The sequence below is a fragment of the Schistocerca nitens genome, chromosome 1 (genome assembly GCF_023898315.1).
Source record: "Schistocerca nitens isolate TAMUIC-IGC-003100 chromosome 1, iqSchNite1.1, whole genome shotgun sequence".
NCBI classification, from domain to species: domain Eukaryota; kingdom Metazoa; phylum Arthropoda; class Insecta; order Orthoptera; family Acrididae; genus Schistocerca; species Schistocerca nitens.
In genome coordinates, this window is record NC_064614.1 from 1,062,251,548 (window position 1) to 1,062,270,825 (window position 19,278).

General features: G+C 42.7%; 1 protein-coding gene across 1 annotated transcript in view; it reads right to left on the reverse strand.

Annotated features, from left to right (window-relative positions):
* Nucleotides 1–10,172, reverse strand: part of LOC126197885 (TNF receptor-associated factor 4) — a 684,818-nt gene extending 674,646 nt beyond the window's left edge. The window contains exon 1 of the mRNA XM_049934673.1: nt 10,107–10,172. Within this exon, the coding sequence (XP_049790630.1) occupies nt 10,107–10,171 (65 nt within the window). The 5' untranslated portion in view covers nt 10,172. The remainder of the gene's footprint in view (nt 1–10,106) is intronic.
* Nucleotides 10,173–19,278: the final 9,106 nt, after the last annotated feature.

Here is a 19,278-nt window from a genome sequence, read left to right on the forward strand (position 1 = left end):
CCTGTGGCGTTTCTTTCACACGTGTTGACGCTTTGCTGTTTGAAGCGTTGTCGAGGCCGAGTTTGTCGTCGTAGGGCGCACGCTTTTGCACCATTACAGATGAAGATTGTAGACACCTTTGAGTCAAATTTCAGCCTTATGCGACGCAATGGAGGACAACCGCGGGATTATGCCAAGAGTGATCCTTTAATTGTGTTGTCCAGGGTACTTTTGTGGTTATGAGATTTACATGTCGAGTTAATGTAAGCCCTTAAGGGCCCTACACACGCGCCAACCGCCCGACAAATTGGACAAGTGTGGACTCCTCGTCCAGCCAACTGATCAATTTTTCTTGTCTGACAGTCGGTTGGGTATGAGTCGAGAGATTAGGTATGACCACCCTACAGCCAACACCCTACTTCACCCGACCCCCACCACAGCTTCCCACAACAAACTGCGCAGTTAGCGCTGTCGTGCCGTCCGCCCACAGTATTGCAAAATCAGCTTTTTTAGAGCTAACTCTAGAATCTGTTTAATCCCATTTATCTGGCAAACGAGTGAGTTAGGCGGGGTCCGGAAGTATGGCTTTTTTCACAGACATTTGGCTTTTTTCTGGTTTTATTCTTGACTATAGGAAAGCATTAAAATCGTTGTTGAATTTAGAGACTACATATGTCTGTGGGATCCTTCGTGTGAGCTGTACAACAATAGAGATGCAAGTAATGAAGGACTAGTTTCATTTCTTGGCGAATCCGTAATGGGTTCAAGTGGCACACAGAAACTGTAAAAGATATATACAATGAGTTGACAAATTCATAGGACAGCGATGTGCACATATACAGACCGCGGTAGTATCGCGTATACAAGGTATCAAAGGGCAGTGCACTAGCGGAGCTTTCATTTATACTCAGGTAATTCATGTGAAAAGGTTTCCGATGTGGTTCAAATGGTTCAAATGGTTCTGAGCACTATGGGACTCAACTGCTGAGGTCATTAGTCCCCTAGAACTTAGAACTAGTTAAACCTAACTAACCTAATGACATCACAAACATCCACGCCCGAGGCAGGATTCGAACCTGCGACCGTAGCGGTCTCGCGGTTCCAGGCTGCAGCGCCTTTAACCGCACGGCCACTTCGGCCGGCTTCCGATGTGGTTTTGGCAGCAAGACGGGAATTGACAAGCTGAACGCGGAGTGGTAGTTGGAGCTAGACGCATAGGACTCTCGATTTCGGAAATCGTTAGGAATCTCTGAACATCCACAGTGTTAACAGTGTGCCGGGAATATCATATTTCAGGCAATATCTCTCATTGTGAACAACGCAGTGGCCGACGGCCTTCACTCAACGACAGAGAGCGGCGGCGTTTGCGTGTAGTTGTCAGTGCAAACAGACAATCAACAATGCTTGAAATAAACTCAGAAATCAGTGTGGATCGCACGACGAACGTGTACGTTAGGACAGTGCGGCGAAATTTGGCGTTAATGGGATATGGCAGCAGACGACCGACGCGTGTGCGTTTGGTAAGAGCACTACATCGCCTGCAGCGCGTCTATTGGGCTCCTGACTATAAGCGATGGGCCCTTGATGACTAGAAAACCGTAGCCTAGTCAGTTGAGTCCCGATTTCAATTGGTAAGAGGTGATAGTAGGTTTCAAGTGCGGTGCAGATCCCACGAAGCCATGGACCCAGCTTGTCGACATGGCACTGTGCAAGTCGATCGCTCCACAATAGTGTGGGCTGTGTTTACATGGAATGGACTAGGTTCTCTGGCCCAACTGAACCCGTAATTGACTGGAAATGGCTTATGTTCGGCCACTTGGAGAGCATTTGTAGCCTCTCACGAACTTCATGTTTCTAAACAGCGATGGAATTTTTAATGGATGACAATGCGCTATGTCACTGGGCCACAGTTATTGTTCGCGTTTGTTTTGAATAATATTCTGGACAATACGAGGAAATTATTTGGCCACACAAATATCCCGACACGAATCCCATTGCCGGCTCGAGTGGCCGAGCGGTTCTAGGCGCTACAGTCTGGAACCGCGCGACCGCTACAGTCGCAGGTTCGAATCCTGCCTCGGGCGTGGATATGTGTGATGTTCTTAGGTTAGTTAGGTTTAAGTAGTTCTAAGTTCTAGGGGACTAATGACCTCAGAAGTTAAGTCCCATAGTGCTCAGAGCCATTTGAACAATTTTGAATCCCATCGAACATTTACGGGACATAATCGAGATGTCAGTTCGTCCACAAAATCGTGCATCGGCAACACTTCCGCCATTATCAATGGCTACAGAGGCAGCATGGCTCAGTATTTCTGCAAGGGACTTCCAACGACTTGTTGGCTCCATGCCACGTACAGTTGCTGCACCACGGCGAGTAGGAAGAGGTCGGACACGATATTTGGAGATATTCCATGACTTTTGCCATCTCAGTGTATTTTATGGATAAATGTCGACGTTCTCTGTTTCTGTTTTTAGGTTCTGTTTCCGGCACTTTTCGGAAATGAAATCAAAAAGAAGAAATAGAGAGAGGTTGGATGTAATATTTATCTGAATTGACAAAACCTAAGAACAGAAAGATTAGATACCCATCGCAATTAAAACATAAATAACGAAATATAGAGTGTCGAAGGACTTTTATTCATAAAATGTACTGGCCTTATTGTTAGACGTTGAAACGTCTCCTTTGGAAAATTATTTATTACTGTGCTGGTAAACCTCTCACGTTATTTGATTTTTCAAACAGCTGAGCAAAATTGAACGTATTCGGACATTTCTATCGTTACTTATTCTGTTCAACACTAAACTGACACACAATATTTTTAGAGCTACGCAATCTGACTTTCAATAATCGCCGCAAAAGAATGGCCCTGACTAACAATAACCTATATCTTTCATGAATCACTTACCTCACAAAAATCTTCGTTACTCGAACTACTGCAATACAGCGAGCGCCAATACTGGCAGCTAAATAAAAGGTTCTAACTACTGAAGGCACTAACTACTGATAGGCACAGTTAGCAAATGAAAGATTTTGATGAAGAACAAACAATGTATTTAGCTTAATAGTTCAAATGGTTCAAATGGCTCTGAGCACTATGGGACTTAACATCTATGGTCATCAGTCCCCTAGAACTTAGAACTACTTAAACCTAACTAACCTAAGGACACCACACACATCCACGCGCGAGGCAAGATTCGAACCTGCGACCGTAGCAGTCGCGCGGTTCCGGACTGAGCGCCTAGAACCGCGAGACCACCGCGGCCGGCGTAGCTTAATAGTGTTCAAAAGTCATTATATATATATATAAACTTAAACGGCCTACTTACAAAGTGTTAAACAAATCCAGTATATCGCCATGCCTTCTGCTGTCAAGAACAAAGTGCAAGACTTTTTTGGAGTTGTAACAGTTGTCAAGCGGTTCATTTGTTATGTGTCTGTTACTGTATTTTTTACATGATGTGTGCCACTATCATTTGTAGCACTTCTTCTTTTAATTTGAAATAAGTTTCTTAAAATTATAGGGCACATATTTTATACTACACAGAAAAATAAATAGAGTTGGTATGGACATATTTCGTGTTATGTATTTTGCTTTACTGTGATGTATTTCCTCAGGAAACTGTAGATCACTTTGCATGAACTCTGGGGATACAACTACACTGAGTTTGAGGTGAATGATGCCTGTGGCTAGAAATCGTAATGTAGCTAACAGTCTCCCCTCGCAGCTTACACCCTCCCTCACGACCGTATTCTTTTTCATTAAGATTGGTTTCATGTCGGTCAGCAGCTCCGACAAGCACGTTTCATCCGTTATAAGATAACTACGAAGATCATCGGCTGTCATCTCCTTAAGTGACAGAGCGTGGCTGAATTTCTCTCTTCGCTGCATTTTCTGTCGACTTTTCTTGGCCTTGTTACCTCTAATGTAGCGAAGGCAGACCCTAGTTTTTGTGTGTCAAACCAAGCGGCATAACGTCGAAGATAATATCAGTGAACTTACTGTAAACAATTTAATAGTCATGGGTGACTGGAACTCGACAGTAGGAAAAGGAAGAGAAGGAAACGTAGTAGGCAAATATGGAATGGGAGTAAGGAATAAAAGAGGAAGCCGTCTGGTAGAATTTTGCACAGAGCATAACATGAGTATTGCTAACACTTGGTTCAAGAATCATGAAAGAAGGTTGTATACATGGAAGAAACCTGGAGATACTAGGAGGTATCACATAGTTTACATAATGGTAAGACAGAGATTTAGGAACCAGGTTTTAAATTGTAAGACATCTCCAGGGACAGATGTGGACTCTGACCACAACCTATTGGTTATGAACTGTAGATTAAAACTGAAGACACTGCAAAAAAGGTGAGATTTTGAGGAGATGGGACCTGGATAAACTGAAAGAACCAGAGGGTGTAGAGAGTTTCAGGGAGAGCATTAGGGAACGATTGACAGGAATGGGGGAAAGAAATACTGTAGAAGAAGAATGGGTAGCTTTGAGAGGTGAAATAGTGAAGGCAGCAGAGGATCACGTAGGTAAAAAGATGATGGCTAATAGAAATCCTTGGGTAACAGAAGAGATATTAAATTTAATTGATGAAAGGAGAAAATATAAAAATGCAGTAAATGAAGCAGGCAAAAAGGAACGCTAACGTCTCAAAAATGAGATCGATAGGAGGTGCAAAATGGCTAAGCAGGGATGGCTAGAGGACAAATTTAAGGATATAGATGCGCATATCACTAGCGGTAAGATAGATACTGCCTGCAGGAAGATTAAAGACACCTTTGGAGAAAAGAGAACCATTTGCATGAATATCAAAAGCTCAGATGAAAACCCAGTTCTAAGCAAAGAAGGGAAAGCAGAAAGGTGAAAGGAGTATATAGAGGGTCTATATAAGGGTGATGTTCTTGAGGACAATATTATGGAAATGGAAGAGGATGTAGATGAAGAGCCTCGTGATGACTGGGTGTTGTGTGATGTCCTTAGGTTAGTTAGGTTTAAGTAGTTCTAAGTTCTAGGGGACTGATGACCATAGATGTTAAGTCGCATAGTGCTCAGAGCCATTTGAACCATTTTTTTGTAGAGGAAGATGAAATAGGACATACGATACTGCGTGAAGAGTTTGACAGAGCACTGAAAGACCTAAGTCGAAACAAGGCCCCTGGAGTAGACAACATTCCATTAGAACTACTGAAAGCCTTTGGAGAGCCAGGCCTAACAAAACTCTACCATCTAGTGAGCAAGATGTATGAGACAGGCAAAATACCCTCAGACTTCAGGAAGAATATAATAATTCCAATCCCAAAGAAAGCAGGTGTTGACAGATGCGAAAATTACCGAACTATCAGTTTAATAAGTCACGGCTGCAAAACACTAACACGAATTCTTTACAGACGAATGGAAAAAATGGTAGAAGCCGACCTCGGGGAATATCGGTTTGGATACGTAGAAATGTTGGAACACGTGAGGTAATACTGACCCTACGACTTATCTTAGAAAACAGATTAAGGAAAGGCAAACCTACGTTTCTAGCATTTGTAGCCTTAGAGAAAGCTTTTGACACTGTTGACTGGAATTCCCTCTTTCAAAATCTGAAGGTGGCAGGGGTAAAATACAGGGAGCGAAAGGCAATTTACAATTTGTACAGAAACCAGAAGGCAGTTACAGGAGTCGAGGAGCAGGAAAGGGAAGCAGTGGTTGGGAAGGGAGTGAGACAAGGTTGTAGCCTATCCCCGATGTTATTCAATCTGTATATTGAGCAAGCTGTAAAGGAAACAAAAGAAAAATTTGGAGTAGGAATTAAAATCCATGGGGAAGAAATAAAAACTTTGAGGTTTGCCGAAGACTTTGTAATCTATCAGAGACAGCAAAGGACTTGGAAGAGCAGTTGAACGGAATGGACAGTGTCTTGAAAGGAGGATATAAGATGAACATCAACAAAAGCAAAACGAGGATAATGGAATGTAGTCGAATTAAGTCGGGTGATGCTGAGGGAATTAGATTGGGAAATGAGACGCTTAAAGCAGTGAATAAGTTTTGCTATTTGGGGAGCAAAATAATTGATGATGGTCGAAGTAGAGAAGCTATAAAATGTAGACTAACAATGGCAAGGAAAGCGTTTCTGAAGAAGAGAAATTTGTTAACATCGAGTATAGATTTAAGCGTCAGGAAGTCGTTTCTGAAAGTATTTGTATGGCGTGCAGCCACGTATGGAAGTGAAACATGGACGATAAATAGTTTGGACAAGAAGAGAATAGAAGCTTTCGAAATGTTATGTTACAGAAGAATGCTGAAGATTAGATTGGTAGATCACATAACTAATGAGGAGGTATTGAATAGAATTGATGAGAAGAGGAGTTTTTGGCACAACTTGACTAGAAGAAGGGATCGGTTGGGAGGACATGTTCTGAGGCATCAAGGGATCACCAATTTAGTATTGGAGGGCAGCGTAGAGGGTAAAAATCGTAGAGGGACACACAGAGTTGAATACACTAAACAGATTCAGAAGGATGTAGGTTGCAAGAGGTACTGGGAGATAAAGAAGCTTGCACGGGATAGAGTAGCCCGGAGAACTGCATCAAACCAGTCTCTGGACTGAAGACAACAACAACAACAACAGCAACAACTGTAAACAAAACGATGGGAACTGGGCGGCACTGGAATAGCTGACTGAAGTCGGTCGGAACGTGTGTCGGCTGTACCAATAGCGACTCAAAGGAAGGCCTCGGCGCTTGTTGGTGACCGGCCGTGGTGGCCGAGCGCTTCTAGGCGCTTCAGTCTGGATCCACGCGACTGCTACGGTCGCGGGTCCGAATCCTGCCTCGGGCATGGATGTGTGTGATGTCCTTAGATTAGTTCGGTTTAAGTTGTTCTAGGGGACTGATAACCTCAGCTGTTAAGTCCCATAGTGCTCAGAGCCATTGAGCTTGTTGGTGACGTCACGTCATCTAGGCACGGCAACGCCAGGTCTGTTGCAGGCAGAAACGCCTGGGCGTGCTTGTCACTATAAATCTGTTATTTTTGGACAAAATGTTTGGTATTGTTTTGGATTCTGCTGTTTTATTTAGATGAAAGATTTTCTTACTATGGTAAAGCTACAAATGAAGATCATAGTTCTGTATTACTGAATCCTGTCGAAACAAACGTAGATCAATATGAGAACATGCTTTGCCCCATTGCAAGCTTCGTAAATTTTACATTCAAGTAACTATATTTACTTGATCCATTTTGGTATCGAAACTTACCCCAACCCCCTTACAATGAACTCGTTTCTTTTATTTATTTATTTATTTTCGTTTGACATCGTCATTGGAAATGTGAACTAATTTACATGTGTAAATGTCCAACTGTTACCAGTCATTAGATTACAGTCGTTTTCAACGAAAGGAATTCTAAACAGGAAACAAAATAGCTTCATACATCGAAAATACTGCTGAGCTTAAACTTTTTTAAACATGCACATTAGAAAAGATAAATATTCCCCTCTTGCAACTGAAAGGAGGAACTTTATAAGATAAAAAAATTTATTTGGTAAAACAGGTATCTCTATCTTGCCTCTTCTTCTGTCCCCCACCCCATCCCCAAACGTGTACAATCGCAAGATAGTGCTCCTCACCTCATAGTCAACCAAGATACCTAAAGAAGAGCATCAATATGTTCACAGTTTCTTGTAAAAGCAACCCAGTACAAACGTAACTTCCTCATATTTACAAATAAGGTAAAGAAGCACGAATTCTGTTGCTGCTGGACCTTGAAGTTGTTTTTGTATGTCAGTCCTTAAAACAGGTGGAAATTTAAGTTCAGGTGTACACTGTTTGTTTAGGAGTGTAATGAACTGCACAATTAATTGATTGCAGAAATCTCTCAGAACAATGTGTGTTAGTCAACTACCGCCAATAATTTCACGTTTTCCCGTGTGAGAGAGGGAGACACCATGAAAGGTCTTTGTTGGATTTCTTTCGTGTTAATTTCTTAAATCTGTTGTCATTTACGGCATACATTCCACTTCTAAATTTACTGTGGTGTTTCTTACTATCTGGGAGGAGACAGAGCAGTGGAACGTGTTACTTTTACACATAAACAAGAACGATCTGTCACACTACTACACTTTAAAACACAGTTTATATGTAATTCATGTCACACAGTCTCATACGGAACCTATATCCACTTTCTTTTATATACTGCATATGATAAGATACTGTCATCCCCCTTCCCTTCTGTGTGAGAGGATGAATGAGCAAATGTATTTCTAGTTGCATGCTTGATGGTAGCAGACAAACCTGTCTGCTAGAGAACAGTAGGACCAACGTCGGAACGGGTAGCTACGCTTTCTAAAAGCAGAGAGGTTTCTATTCTTAGCATGGTCCTGTCCATCCCTTGTCATGTTGGTATAGGAAGCTGCCTCTCTGATCACTTCCGTTTGTATCTGTTAAGCACGCTCGGTAGGAGCCCTGGCCAGTCTGTCCGCGGCGAGTGTCTGAAGTGGTAAGATCTCCGGCTAAGCGTGTGTCTGCTAAGTCCGTAGGACAATGGATTTCTTAAGTTCAGCCTAACTGAAAATTTAATCACCTTTATTTCAGGTTTAGCTCTAAAATATCTAATATTATCTTAAATTGCAACGCAGTGTAATTAGAGTGTGAAGGTCAGAATATCTTCCAGTAGTTGCTTTGTCACTACTTTGTGTGTAAAGTTGAACCACGTGTTGATGAGTAACTCTATCTAAGATCATCAATCTTAAATGCGAATGTGCGTGATATTATGACGTCTCGACAATATTTTTCAATATGGCAACTTTTCTTTATGTTCAACCCACGTGCGGTGTACTTTGTGAGACCAGTACCACGTGCTTATACAATTGTTTGACCCATCAGGTTAATAGTAAGACGATAGTAACCAGTTCGAGGTTTTTCTTTTGTAAATTGCGTTTCGATGTAATTTATTTTAATTATCAAAATTATTGTGGAGTTACACTCTTTGTGTAAACCAAGTTGACCACGTGAAGCTTGTGATGTAAGCATCAAAGTAGCCCTCAGGTATTCTTTTCGGGAAGATTTCACAGAGAGTTGGCTCTGAGCACTATGGGACTCAACTGCTGAGGTCATTAGTCCCCTAGAACTTAGAACTACTTAAACCTAACTAACCTAAGGACATCACAAACATCCATGCCCGAGGCAGGATTCGAACCTGCGACCGTAGCGGTCTTGCGGTTCCAGACTGCAGCGCCTTTAACCGCACGGCCACTTCGGCCGGCTTTCACAGAGAGTTAGTACGAATTTAGTATACCAGTGTGTGGTAATTACATGACGGACAGGATTGTGCTACGAACGTAACTTCTTTGGGTGAAAATTGAATCGGTTGGTTGTGGTTAATTTAGTCTTGCATATGTTTCGACGTTCTTCGTGTGTTATTTTATGAATGCAGAGTTGTATGCAGTCTCCCAATCTTGGCTCCCTATTTGATGTGTTCCATAAGTTTACCAACTCACATTTTCATAATCCTAAACAAGGCACCAGTTTAGTTATGAATCAAGTTTAATATGCTGAAATTTTAACGGAACGATGATCAAAGTTAAAATAAATGTCCAAATATAAACTGATTTATTTCTTTTTATTTAAATTCTCTTTTTATGTATATATATCACCGGTCGTCTTAAGATGACTATTAAAAGTTTATAATAAATGTTAGTCTGGTTGTCAATTTGCTAAGCTAGACTGTATACCTGGTGAAACAGTTACGCAGTAATGCAAGGTTAACTTCCTCAGATAGCTCACAGCTTTTAACCCACTTTTATGGTCTTGAATGTCAGCACCGCTTTCTGAACAAATTAATGCAACAACTTTACAACCACCATTGTGAGTATGCCTGCAACAGACCTGGCGTTGGCCGCGCCTAGCTGACGTGACGTCACGAACAAGCGCCGAGGCCTTCCTTTGAGTCTGTGTTGGCTGTACACGAAACTGGTCGGTTGTTGCATTTGTAGCCCGTCTTCGTGCGCTCTTCAAGGCGAGCGTGCCTCGCAGCCTCTGAAGCAGAGCTCGTGCAGTTAACGCGAGCAGGCACGCGCGCGGTGCAAGAGGAGAGCAGAAGAGTGTGCCATTGTGCGGCGGGCAGCAGAGCGCAGCGCTACTCACCGTCGCAGCGACACGAACAGCGGCGGCGCCGCAGCTGCAGGCGGCGGCGGAGACGGCGACGTCATGGTGCGCCGCGGGCGACTGCCGGCCCGCCACGCGCGGTCGACCCGCGCCGCGGCAGCTGCGCGCTGATAGCGGCGGCGCGGGGAGCACGGGCAGGGCTGGGCGCCCTATCTATCTCACTGCCGGCCCGCACGCTGCTACTCGTTCAGACACGGCCAACCGATTCCGCTCATATTTGGCAGGTCGCTAGGGTGCAACCTAAAATGAAACGCTCTAAGAAACTGGCTCAACTGGCTCTGAGTACTATGGGACTTGACCGCCCGGTTGGCCGTGCGGTCTTAAAGGTTAGGCGCAAATTGAGAAGCGTATAGCACGTGTGACGTGACACGACACTATAGCGCGACACGCACGTGCCGCGCGGATCCAGCGCATATTGCGAGGCGTACACCATACTTCGCACGCGTCGACTGGCGACGCTCTGCGCTGACAGAACCGAAGCGCGCGCAACCCATTATCTTTTTCAAACGATTTTACAGAAACTATTCACTGAAAATATTTGAATTTTGCCTTACTTGTAGCGTTATATGTCAGTTTCGTGGTGAAGTACCCATCATCTCGCTAATGACCATTCTTATTGTGATGTACACATTTTAGCAAGACACTACCCAAAGCTCAGAAATTTTGCAACGAAAATTAGGAGTCACTATGATTTTGTGTTTGGTGCGTATTCCACCATATGTTGCTGCGTATGAAATTTAGCTAACATGTTGAATTTTTGTTTAGACTTGGTAGGAGGTCTCTATCTGCCTCCGATCACGAGAAAATGGATCCCATGTAGCGCGTTCACTTCCGATCTCACGCCCGCGAGAATGAAATACTCGCAACATCTCATATCTCCTAAACCGCTCGAGACATCGAAACGAAAGTTTGGCTAGTGATAGCACACAAGGGGGAGAGTGTTTTGCCAGTTCTTAAACACACGGAACTTTCTTATCTATGGCGATATATCAGTACTTATACTTCCCTTTTTATTTATTTCACTCCAGTGACTAATTTTTTAAGAGTTGTCGACAGCTAGCGAAACAAGAGTTTCCTGGTATGAAAATAAACATGTAATTTCTTCTTTTATGTTACTGCAAACCGACACTATGAGGTTTTTCGTAAGCTATTGAGCTCTGTGATTGTCAATTACTTGTTTAATGAGGCACTCCGTTTCGTAATTCTGTCGCAAAAGCTGCTGTGAGATGAGTTTGGCAAATAACACTGTGACAAAGGAAGCACAATTAAACCAGTCACCAAGAAAAATGTGGCTGTTACTCACAAACGGTGATGCTTCTTCGAATGAGAAAAGGTTAACAACTCACACAAAAATACAGTGCCAATGCTGTTGGAATTTTGGTGCAATCCCCGTAACCCATCGTATTTTTAACACTGAGCGACTGGAATGGAAACTTGGATTTTATTCCTTCTCATGATCTGAGCAGTATTAAAATAATGACGAGCGTTCCGTCAGGCGGAAAGATACGCAAATGCCAGATACTGGTTACTCACCTACGGCTTGCCAAACTGACAATGTGTGATCGGGAATATAATAGTTGTCATTGAGAAAAATAAACAATTGATCTGTCGCACAACACAATGGTCAGTGTATTGCCAGCAGCGGAGGATAATGCGCGCGACAGGAATGCACAAGCTATCCATGTGTGCCTTGTGAGTTGGAGTTCGAAAAACATTGTCAAATATATCTAATCATAACACTCTTTTAGGATATTCCTACTTTCGTAATAATACCGACCATTTTCTTCATTTGTGTAGCTTGTTGTATAATTAGTTTATTAATGCTGATAATGTGCATGCAACAATTGAAATGCTTTTTCTCATCACAGCGAACCAATTAAAACATTGTTATTTGTCTCTGCTTTTCGGCTGTTTCTAGCTTGCACTGGAAATGTGATGTCGACATGCATGTAGAACAGTGTGTCGTATTACATTATCACATCCATATCAGAGTAATCACAGTGAAACTTCTATACTTCAAATCTTGGACGCTTTTTACCAGCAACACAAAGGGATCACACCTGTGGACATGATCCCTTTCTAAATTTTTGTAACGTATCGTACAGATACGCCAGCACACTAGGCAGCGAGAAGATAACCTTGTTTTACTTTCCTGCCCTGATTCTTAATCACATGATTTTATAATATTCCTTGCTTCCTTATTGGCTACCCTCTGTCCCTTCTTGCGATCTGAAAACATCACGGAGGCATATGATACAATTCCAGCGGCCAATGGCTCATCAGTTATTGAAGTATGCATTTTTCTTGACAGAAGAAAAACAAAACAAAACTACATAGATATAAATAACAGAAAAGTATAATGTACTAACGAAGAAATCTGGAGCGTTTAAATGGCGAAAAACGAAACACTACCCAAAGGCAATAAAATTTAGTACACAGTAAGCCAAAATTTATCGTATGGCCAATACTACCACTGCTCATATGCGCCGTTCCGTTGTGGGCATATGGCCGGTTCCGCTCCCCGCCTCAAATTTCTCACGGTGCTAGCGAGGCACGCGCGACGCGCGGCGCGAGAAACTGTGCCTCAGCCACAACGCCGCGCGACCTGGCGCAGGCGCGTGTCGCGTCCCAGTCGCGTCGCGTCGCAATTTGCGCGGTCCCATTTGAACCTGTGACGTTACAAAAAACGCGCGCTGCGCTGCGTCGCGCCATACGCGATATACGCGTCTCAATTTGCGCCTAGCCTATAACGCACGGCTTTCCGGGCGGGAAGGAGCGCCTGGCCCCCGGCACGAATCCGCCCGACGGACTTGTGTCGAGGTCCGGTGAACCGGCCACTCTGTGGATGGTTTTTAGGCGGTTTTCCATCTGCCTTGGCGAATGCGGGTTGGTTCCCCTTATTCCGCCTCAGTTACACTATGTCGGCGATTGCTGCGCAAACAAGTTCTCCACGTACGCGTACACCACCATTACTCTATCACGCAAACATAGGGGTTACACTCGTCTGGTGTGAGACGTTCAACCGGGGGCCGAACCCCACAATAACCCTGGGTTCGGCTTGGGGCGGCGGTGGGGTGAAGTGGACTGCGGTAGTCGTCGTGGGGTTGTGGACCACTGCGGCTGTGGCGGGGACGGAGCCTCTCTGTCGTTCCTAGGTCCCCAGTTAACATACAATACAATACAATACAATACTGTGGGACTTAACATCTGAGGTCATCAGTCCCACCGGCCGCAGTGGCCGAGCGGTTCTAGGCGCTACAGTCTGGAACCGCGCGACATCTACGGTCGCAGGTTCGAATCCTGCCTCGGACATGGATGTGTGTGATGTCCTTAGGTTAGTTAGGTTTAAGTGGTTCTAAGTTCTAGGGGACTGATGACCTCAGAAGTTAAGTCCTGTAGTGCTCAGAACCTTTCATCAGTCCCCTAGAACTTAGAACTACTTAAACTTAACTAACCTAAGGACATCACACACATCCATGCCCGAGGCAAGATTCGAACCTACGACCATAGCACCAGCGCGGTTCCAGACTGAAGCGCCTAGAACCGCTCGGCCACACCGGACGGCGAAACGCTCTAAGATATTTTGGCTCAACACGCCCTAGGTTTTGAATAAACTACCCATATTGTTATTATGGTCATTGTTGTTATTTTATTATTATTATTATTATTACTAATGTTATTGTGATACTTGACTTTTTCCTACATAGAGACTATTCCACGAAGGTTTTCTTTTCAGGTCAGTGTTTTGCAGTGGAGAGTGCGAATATTTTTTCTTTATTGTTATTTCACCCCCCTCCCCCTTGCCCCACATGGGCCGGCAGGAGTGGTGGACTGTCAGTACAGGCAACCCGCTCTTCTGCCAATGGACAATAAAGTAGTCAAGTACGTAAAAAAACCACATGAAACAGATCGCGGACATATTAAGAATTTAAAACGTTTTAAAGGTGAAAAATAAAATGGAAGTTTATAGATATATGACGGATGATCTTTTGCACCGGTAGTTAAAAATAGTAATAATGAAATACAATAAGCACAATACCAGAGAAGGAAAGTGGCTACTCACCATATAGCGGAGATGCTGAGTCGCGATAGGCACAATAAAAAGATTCACATACAGCCTTCGGCCATTAAGCCTTTGTCAGCAGTACACACACACACACACACACACACACACACACACACACACACGCAAACGCAACTTGCACACACGTCTGCAGTCTCAGAGAGCTGAAACTACACTAGTTTCAGCTCTCCGAGACTGCAGACGTATGAGCACGTTGCGTTTGCGTTTGCGCGCGCGCGCGCGCGCGTGTGTGTGTGTGTGTGTGTGTGTGTGTGTGTGTCTACTGCTGACAAAGGCTTAATGGCCGAAGGCTGTATGTGAATCTTTTTATTGTGCCTATCGCGACTCAGCATCTCCGCTATATGGTTGTAGCAACTTTCCTTCTTTGGTATTGTTACATTCCATCCTGGATTTTCCATTGTTTGATACAATAAGCACATATTTAAAACATGTTGCCAAGACTCTGATATGTAAAAGAAGCACTTTCCTGTCTAGAAATTGTAAGAAACTGTCACGATAAAGGGAGTCAGTTGTCGAAGAGGAATAGGTTGGCCAGTGAATAGGGTAGGAATGTTGGGTATAGGGATGGAGGACTGGTACATGGTAGCTATGAGTAGGAGCAGCTGTTGGTACAGTAGAGGGGTGGAGTAGAGGGAGAAACTGGTGACTTTTATAATTATTGGGAAAAGGGGGTGTGAAAAGAAAGGCATAACGGACGAAGGGACGGTAAGGATAAATGGCAAGGAGAGGGAGTGGAAGGCCTGATAAGGTGGCCTAGGTGGGGTGGGCCTATAGGTGGTAGGATGGGTAAATGTCGGGGAGTTCATGATCTGGGAGGGGGAGATGGTTGAAGTTTCTTTGGGAGAGCTTGTAGCGGGTCTGTAAATGGGGGGTTCGTGGGATGTGCTGAATATGAGCATTGGAAAGTAGAGAGGAAAGGGTAGGATTTTTGGAGTCTACAGATAGTGTAAATTCTTTGGAGGTGTTCAATGTGAGTGAGGAGAGGTGGGAATGTGACGAGTTGTTAAAGGATCTTTGTGTGGGAAGGTAAACAGATGCAAAAAGGAAAGCAGAGTGTTTGGCGTTCAACGATCTGGAGGGACTTAAGAGAACTTTGGAGGGACAGATATGCATGGATTATTTGCATAGCAAAGGATGGGGAAGATTAGGGATTTGTAAATGTGAAGGACTGTGGAGGTGCTGTCCTCATGTTTTACTGGTTAGTAGTTTAAGTCTACTGTGGGCTTTCTGCTGGATGGTTAGTAGTTGGAATTTCCACATTAGTTGTCAGGTAAAGGTTAGTCCAAGCTATTTAAGTGTGTTAGTTAGCTGGATGGGTCAGTCATAAATGGTGAGGAAGAAGTCATGGAAACGGGTGATGCAGGTAGACGTCCTAGAATTACTGCCTGCGTTTCGAAAGGTGAATCTTAAGGAGCCGTTGATTATACCAGGAGTTAAACTGATTGAGGTGGATTTGGAGGCTTCGTTGGGATTTCTGGAGCGCAGGACGGAGGACGAGGACGAAAGTGTCATCTGTACAATGAGGGAGGTGGATGGGAGGAGGTGGTTTGCGCATATCAGCGGTGTATAAGAGGTAAAGGAGAGGGGACATTTTGGCTCAAGACATCCTCCTTTTTGAGAAAACTATCCTAAAGTTCAGGATAGGACCGATGGATAATTGAAAACTGAGAAATTTTTACTATCAAATATGGGGTTCGCAAACACACGTTTGCATCGGGGAAAAATAAGTTTGAGTCGGTATTTAACACGACGCACCTAATGTGTAGACGGTCTGTTACCTATCGACAGAATGGGTGAAGTTGCGATTTTAGCGAACGGTTCATCCGCCAGGGAGAAAGTGCATTCTCTCTTTGCTGCCGTGCTTCCGCGCATGCGCAGTAGGTATATACAAGAATGCGCAGAACGCAGTATTTACAGCGGGCTTTCTGCTTGTTATTGTTTTCATCTGTGGCCAGTAGACGAGAAATACGTGACCTGTTGAGGACTCTTTTGGCTACTGTGCGAAGTATTCTACACATTTCTCAGTAAGTAGTTTCTTTTATAAATGCAGTAATAAAACAAATGAAAATGCTGCTTTTTTGTATTGCCCTTGATAAAAAGCTGTACGCAGAATGATAGCTTCTTACTATAGAAATGAGATGAAACACAGAAAGTATAAGTGTGCTTATGGAGGCATACTGCAAGGAAAGGTATCTACACGTTCCTCTAGATGATCACTACCGTAATAAGGTACATCTACAAATGTTTGATTCTGAGTTTATGTATTTTACGTAAACGTGCATGTAATTTTAGATTCGATATGTGAACGTATCTCCTTCATTGGAAGGTACCGCACATGTTTGGTTAGACTGCATCTTTTGTATTATCTCAGCCAGGAAGGATAGTGCTGAGAGAATAGCCATAAGAGACAGAGCAGCTGTGTCGGCCATGACCATTGGGGACTGTAAAAGCCGTTTTACATCTTTGCGGCCGCACTATTGTAAAATAGCTTCCCCCACTTGCACGAATCGCGTCGGCAACTTGTCAAAACAAGGCTCTTCCATTATGCGAAGTATCTAAATTCCTGTGAACCTTCAGGCTTCAACTCGCTCATTAACAGGTTAAGGCGGACACTGTCACGGCAGCTGCTGCGTAGATAACTGCGTCCTCCAGGTCTAAAATGCTGTGAAATGTAAACATAATCAGTTGTTTGTACCAGCATGACACAAACGAACACTTAAGCCCTTAATTCGGTGCAGTCAGAACGTAATCTCGTTCTAGCGGCACAAGATAACAACTGTTTAACAAATACGAAAGTAGACCTCTCAGAGGTTTCAATAGGAGTGAACAACAGTTTTACAAATATATAAGATTTCACACTCAACAAGCCTGTAGTTTCGAACAGTAACCTTAGGGAGCTGGTGCAAACTTACACGTTATGTGTATCGTGTAATCGAAAAAGTTAGCATTTCCAAACTAATACGCTTGGGGCGCTGGTACATGCTTGTCTACGATAGACAGTGCAGTACCGACTTATGCCTGCGGCTTATGTACTCAGAAGACAAACACTATTCAACGAAAGCGCCACTAGTGGAACGACCAAGGCGGAGCAGAGAAGCTGTGTTCGATAGTCACGTGCATTAAGCACATTTTTATTTTTATTTCATTTGTAGGAATAGGAGGCTTAATCAAGCAGTTATTACGGAGTAATAACAAGGTAGGCAAATAAATTTCTCGTCGTCTTGGACTGATAACGAAATAAAATTTTAATTCACGTTGCATTCCGATGGCTCTTTCGCTCTCTCTGTTAGATATCATTTTCTTTCGAACAACTGCATGGATGGTACTTGTGATACAAACATTAAAATCAAATATATTCGATGCGCCATGAAAACCCGAAGAATGTGATCCTAGTGCAACTGCAACGTTCCTTTCGAAGATTTGGCGGAAAACAGACTTGGTTAATATTGAAAAATATTTCTTTTTCGGGAATTAATTGTAATGCATACCACTAATACGATAACATCGTTTGAAAAATCTACATACATACATGCATACATTAATCCTTGTTCCATAGATCATGAAAACGACATTTCGTAATGATGTGGAACGTGTCACTTTAAAATAAGTTTTCTTTACACAAAATAATTAATGAATTTCTTTTTCACAGTTACTACTTCATATCTAAGAATTCATCTATTGAGTAGAAGGTGTTATCATTCAGAAATTCTTTTAATTTGCTTTTAAATGTTGGTTGGCTATCTGACAGACTTTTAATACTATTAGGCAAATGACCACAGATTTTTGTGGCAGCGTAATTCACCCCTTTTTGTGCCAAAGTGAGATTTAATCCAGAATTGTGGATATCATCCTTTCTTATAGTGCTGTAGCTACGCACTTCGCTGTTATTTTTGAATTGGGATGGGTTATTAATGACAAATTTCATAAGTGAATATATGTATTGCGAAGGTACTGTGAATATCCCGAGTTCCTTAAATAAATGTGTGCAAGGTGATCTTGGGTGGGCTCCATCTATTATTCTGATTACACTCTTTTGTGCAATGAATACTTTCTCTCTTAATGACGAATTGCACCAAAATATGATGTCTTATGAAAGCAGTGAATGAAAATATGCATAGTAGGCTAATTTACTGATATGTTTATTACCAAAATGTGCAATAACCCTTATAGCATAAGTAGCTGAACCAAACCGTTTCAGCAGATCATCGATGTGTTTCTTCCAATTCAATTTCTCGTCAATGCACACACCCAGAAATTTTAAGTATTCTACCTTAGCAACAGACTTCCGCTCATAGTCTATATTTACAATGGTGTTATGGCATTTACTGTTCAGAATTGTATAAACTGTGTTTTCTCAAAATTTAGTGAGAGTCCATTTGCAGAGAACCACTTAATAATTTTCTGAAAGACATTATTTCCAATTTCCTCAGCTGATTCTTGCTTCGTGGGTGTAATTACTATACTTGTATCATCATCAAAAAGAACTAACTTTGCATCTTCATGAATATAGAGTGGCAGGCCATTAACATATATTAAGAACAATAAGGGACCAAAGACTGAATCCTGTGGGACACCATTCTTGATACCTTCCCTGTTAGAGGACTCTGCTGGTTTTTGTAGACTATCTGTACTGTTAATTTCAACCTTCTGCATTCTTCCAGTTAAGTATGAATTCAATCATTTGTGCACTGTCCCACTCATACCAAAATAATTAAGATTGTCTAGAAGAATTTCATGATTCACACAATCAAAAAATATCCCAATGGGTGACGTTCGGTTATTCATTGCATTTAAATCTTTTAAATTTAATTCCTTACCATTGCAAGCCGTTTGAGAAATTTATTTGCCAACCTTATTCTTCCTCGCCAGCTAGATGCTTTAGTCGCTTCACCAGTGACGTTTTCAGTGAACTGTGTTTACCACATGGCTACATAAGTGGCAGGCATATCAGTTTCTTTCTTAGATTTGCAGGAAAATATGTGTTTGCAGATCCCATATACGATGGAAGAAATGCTCAGTTTTCGATTACCTACCAATCTTGTCAATTTTGAGTCGACTGCCTGTTAT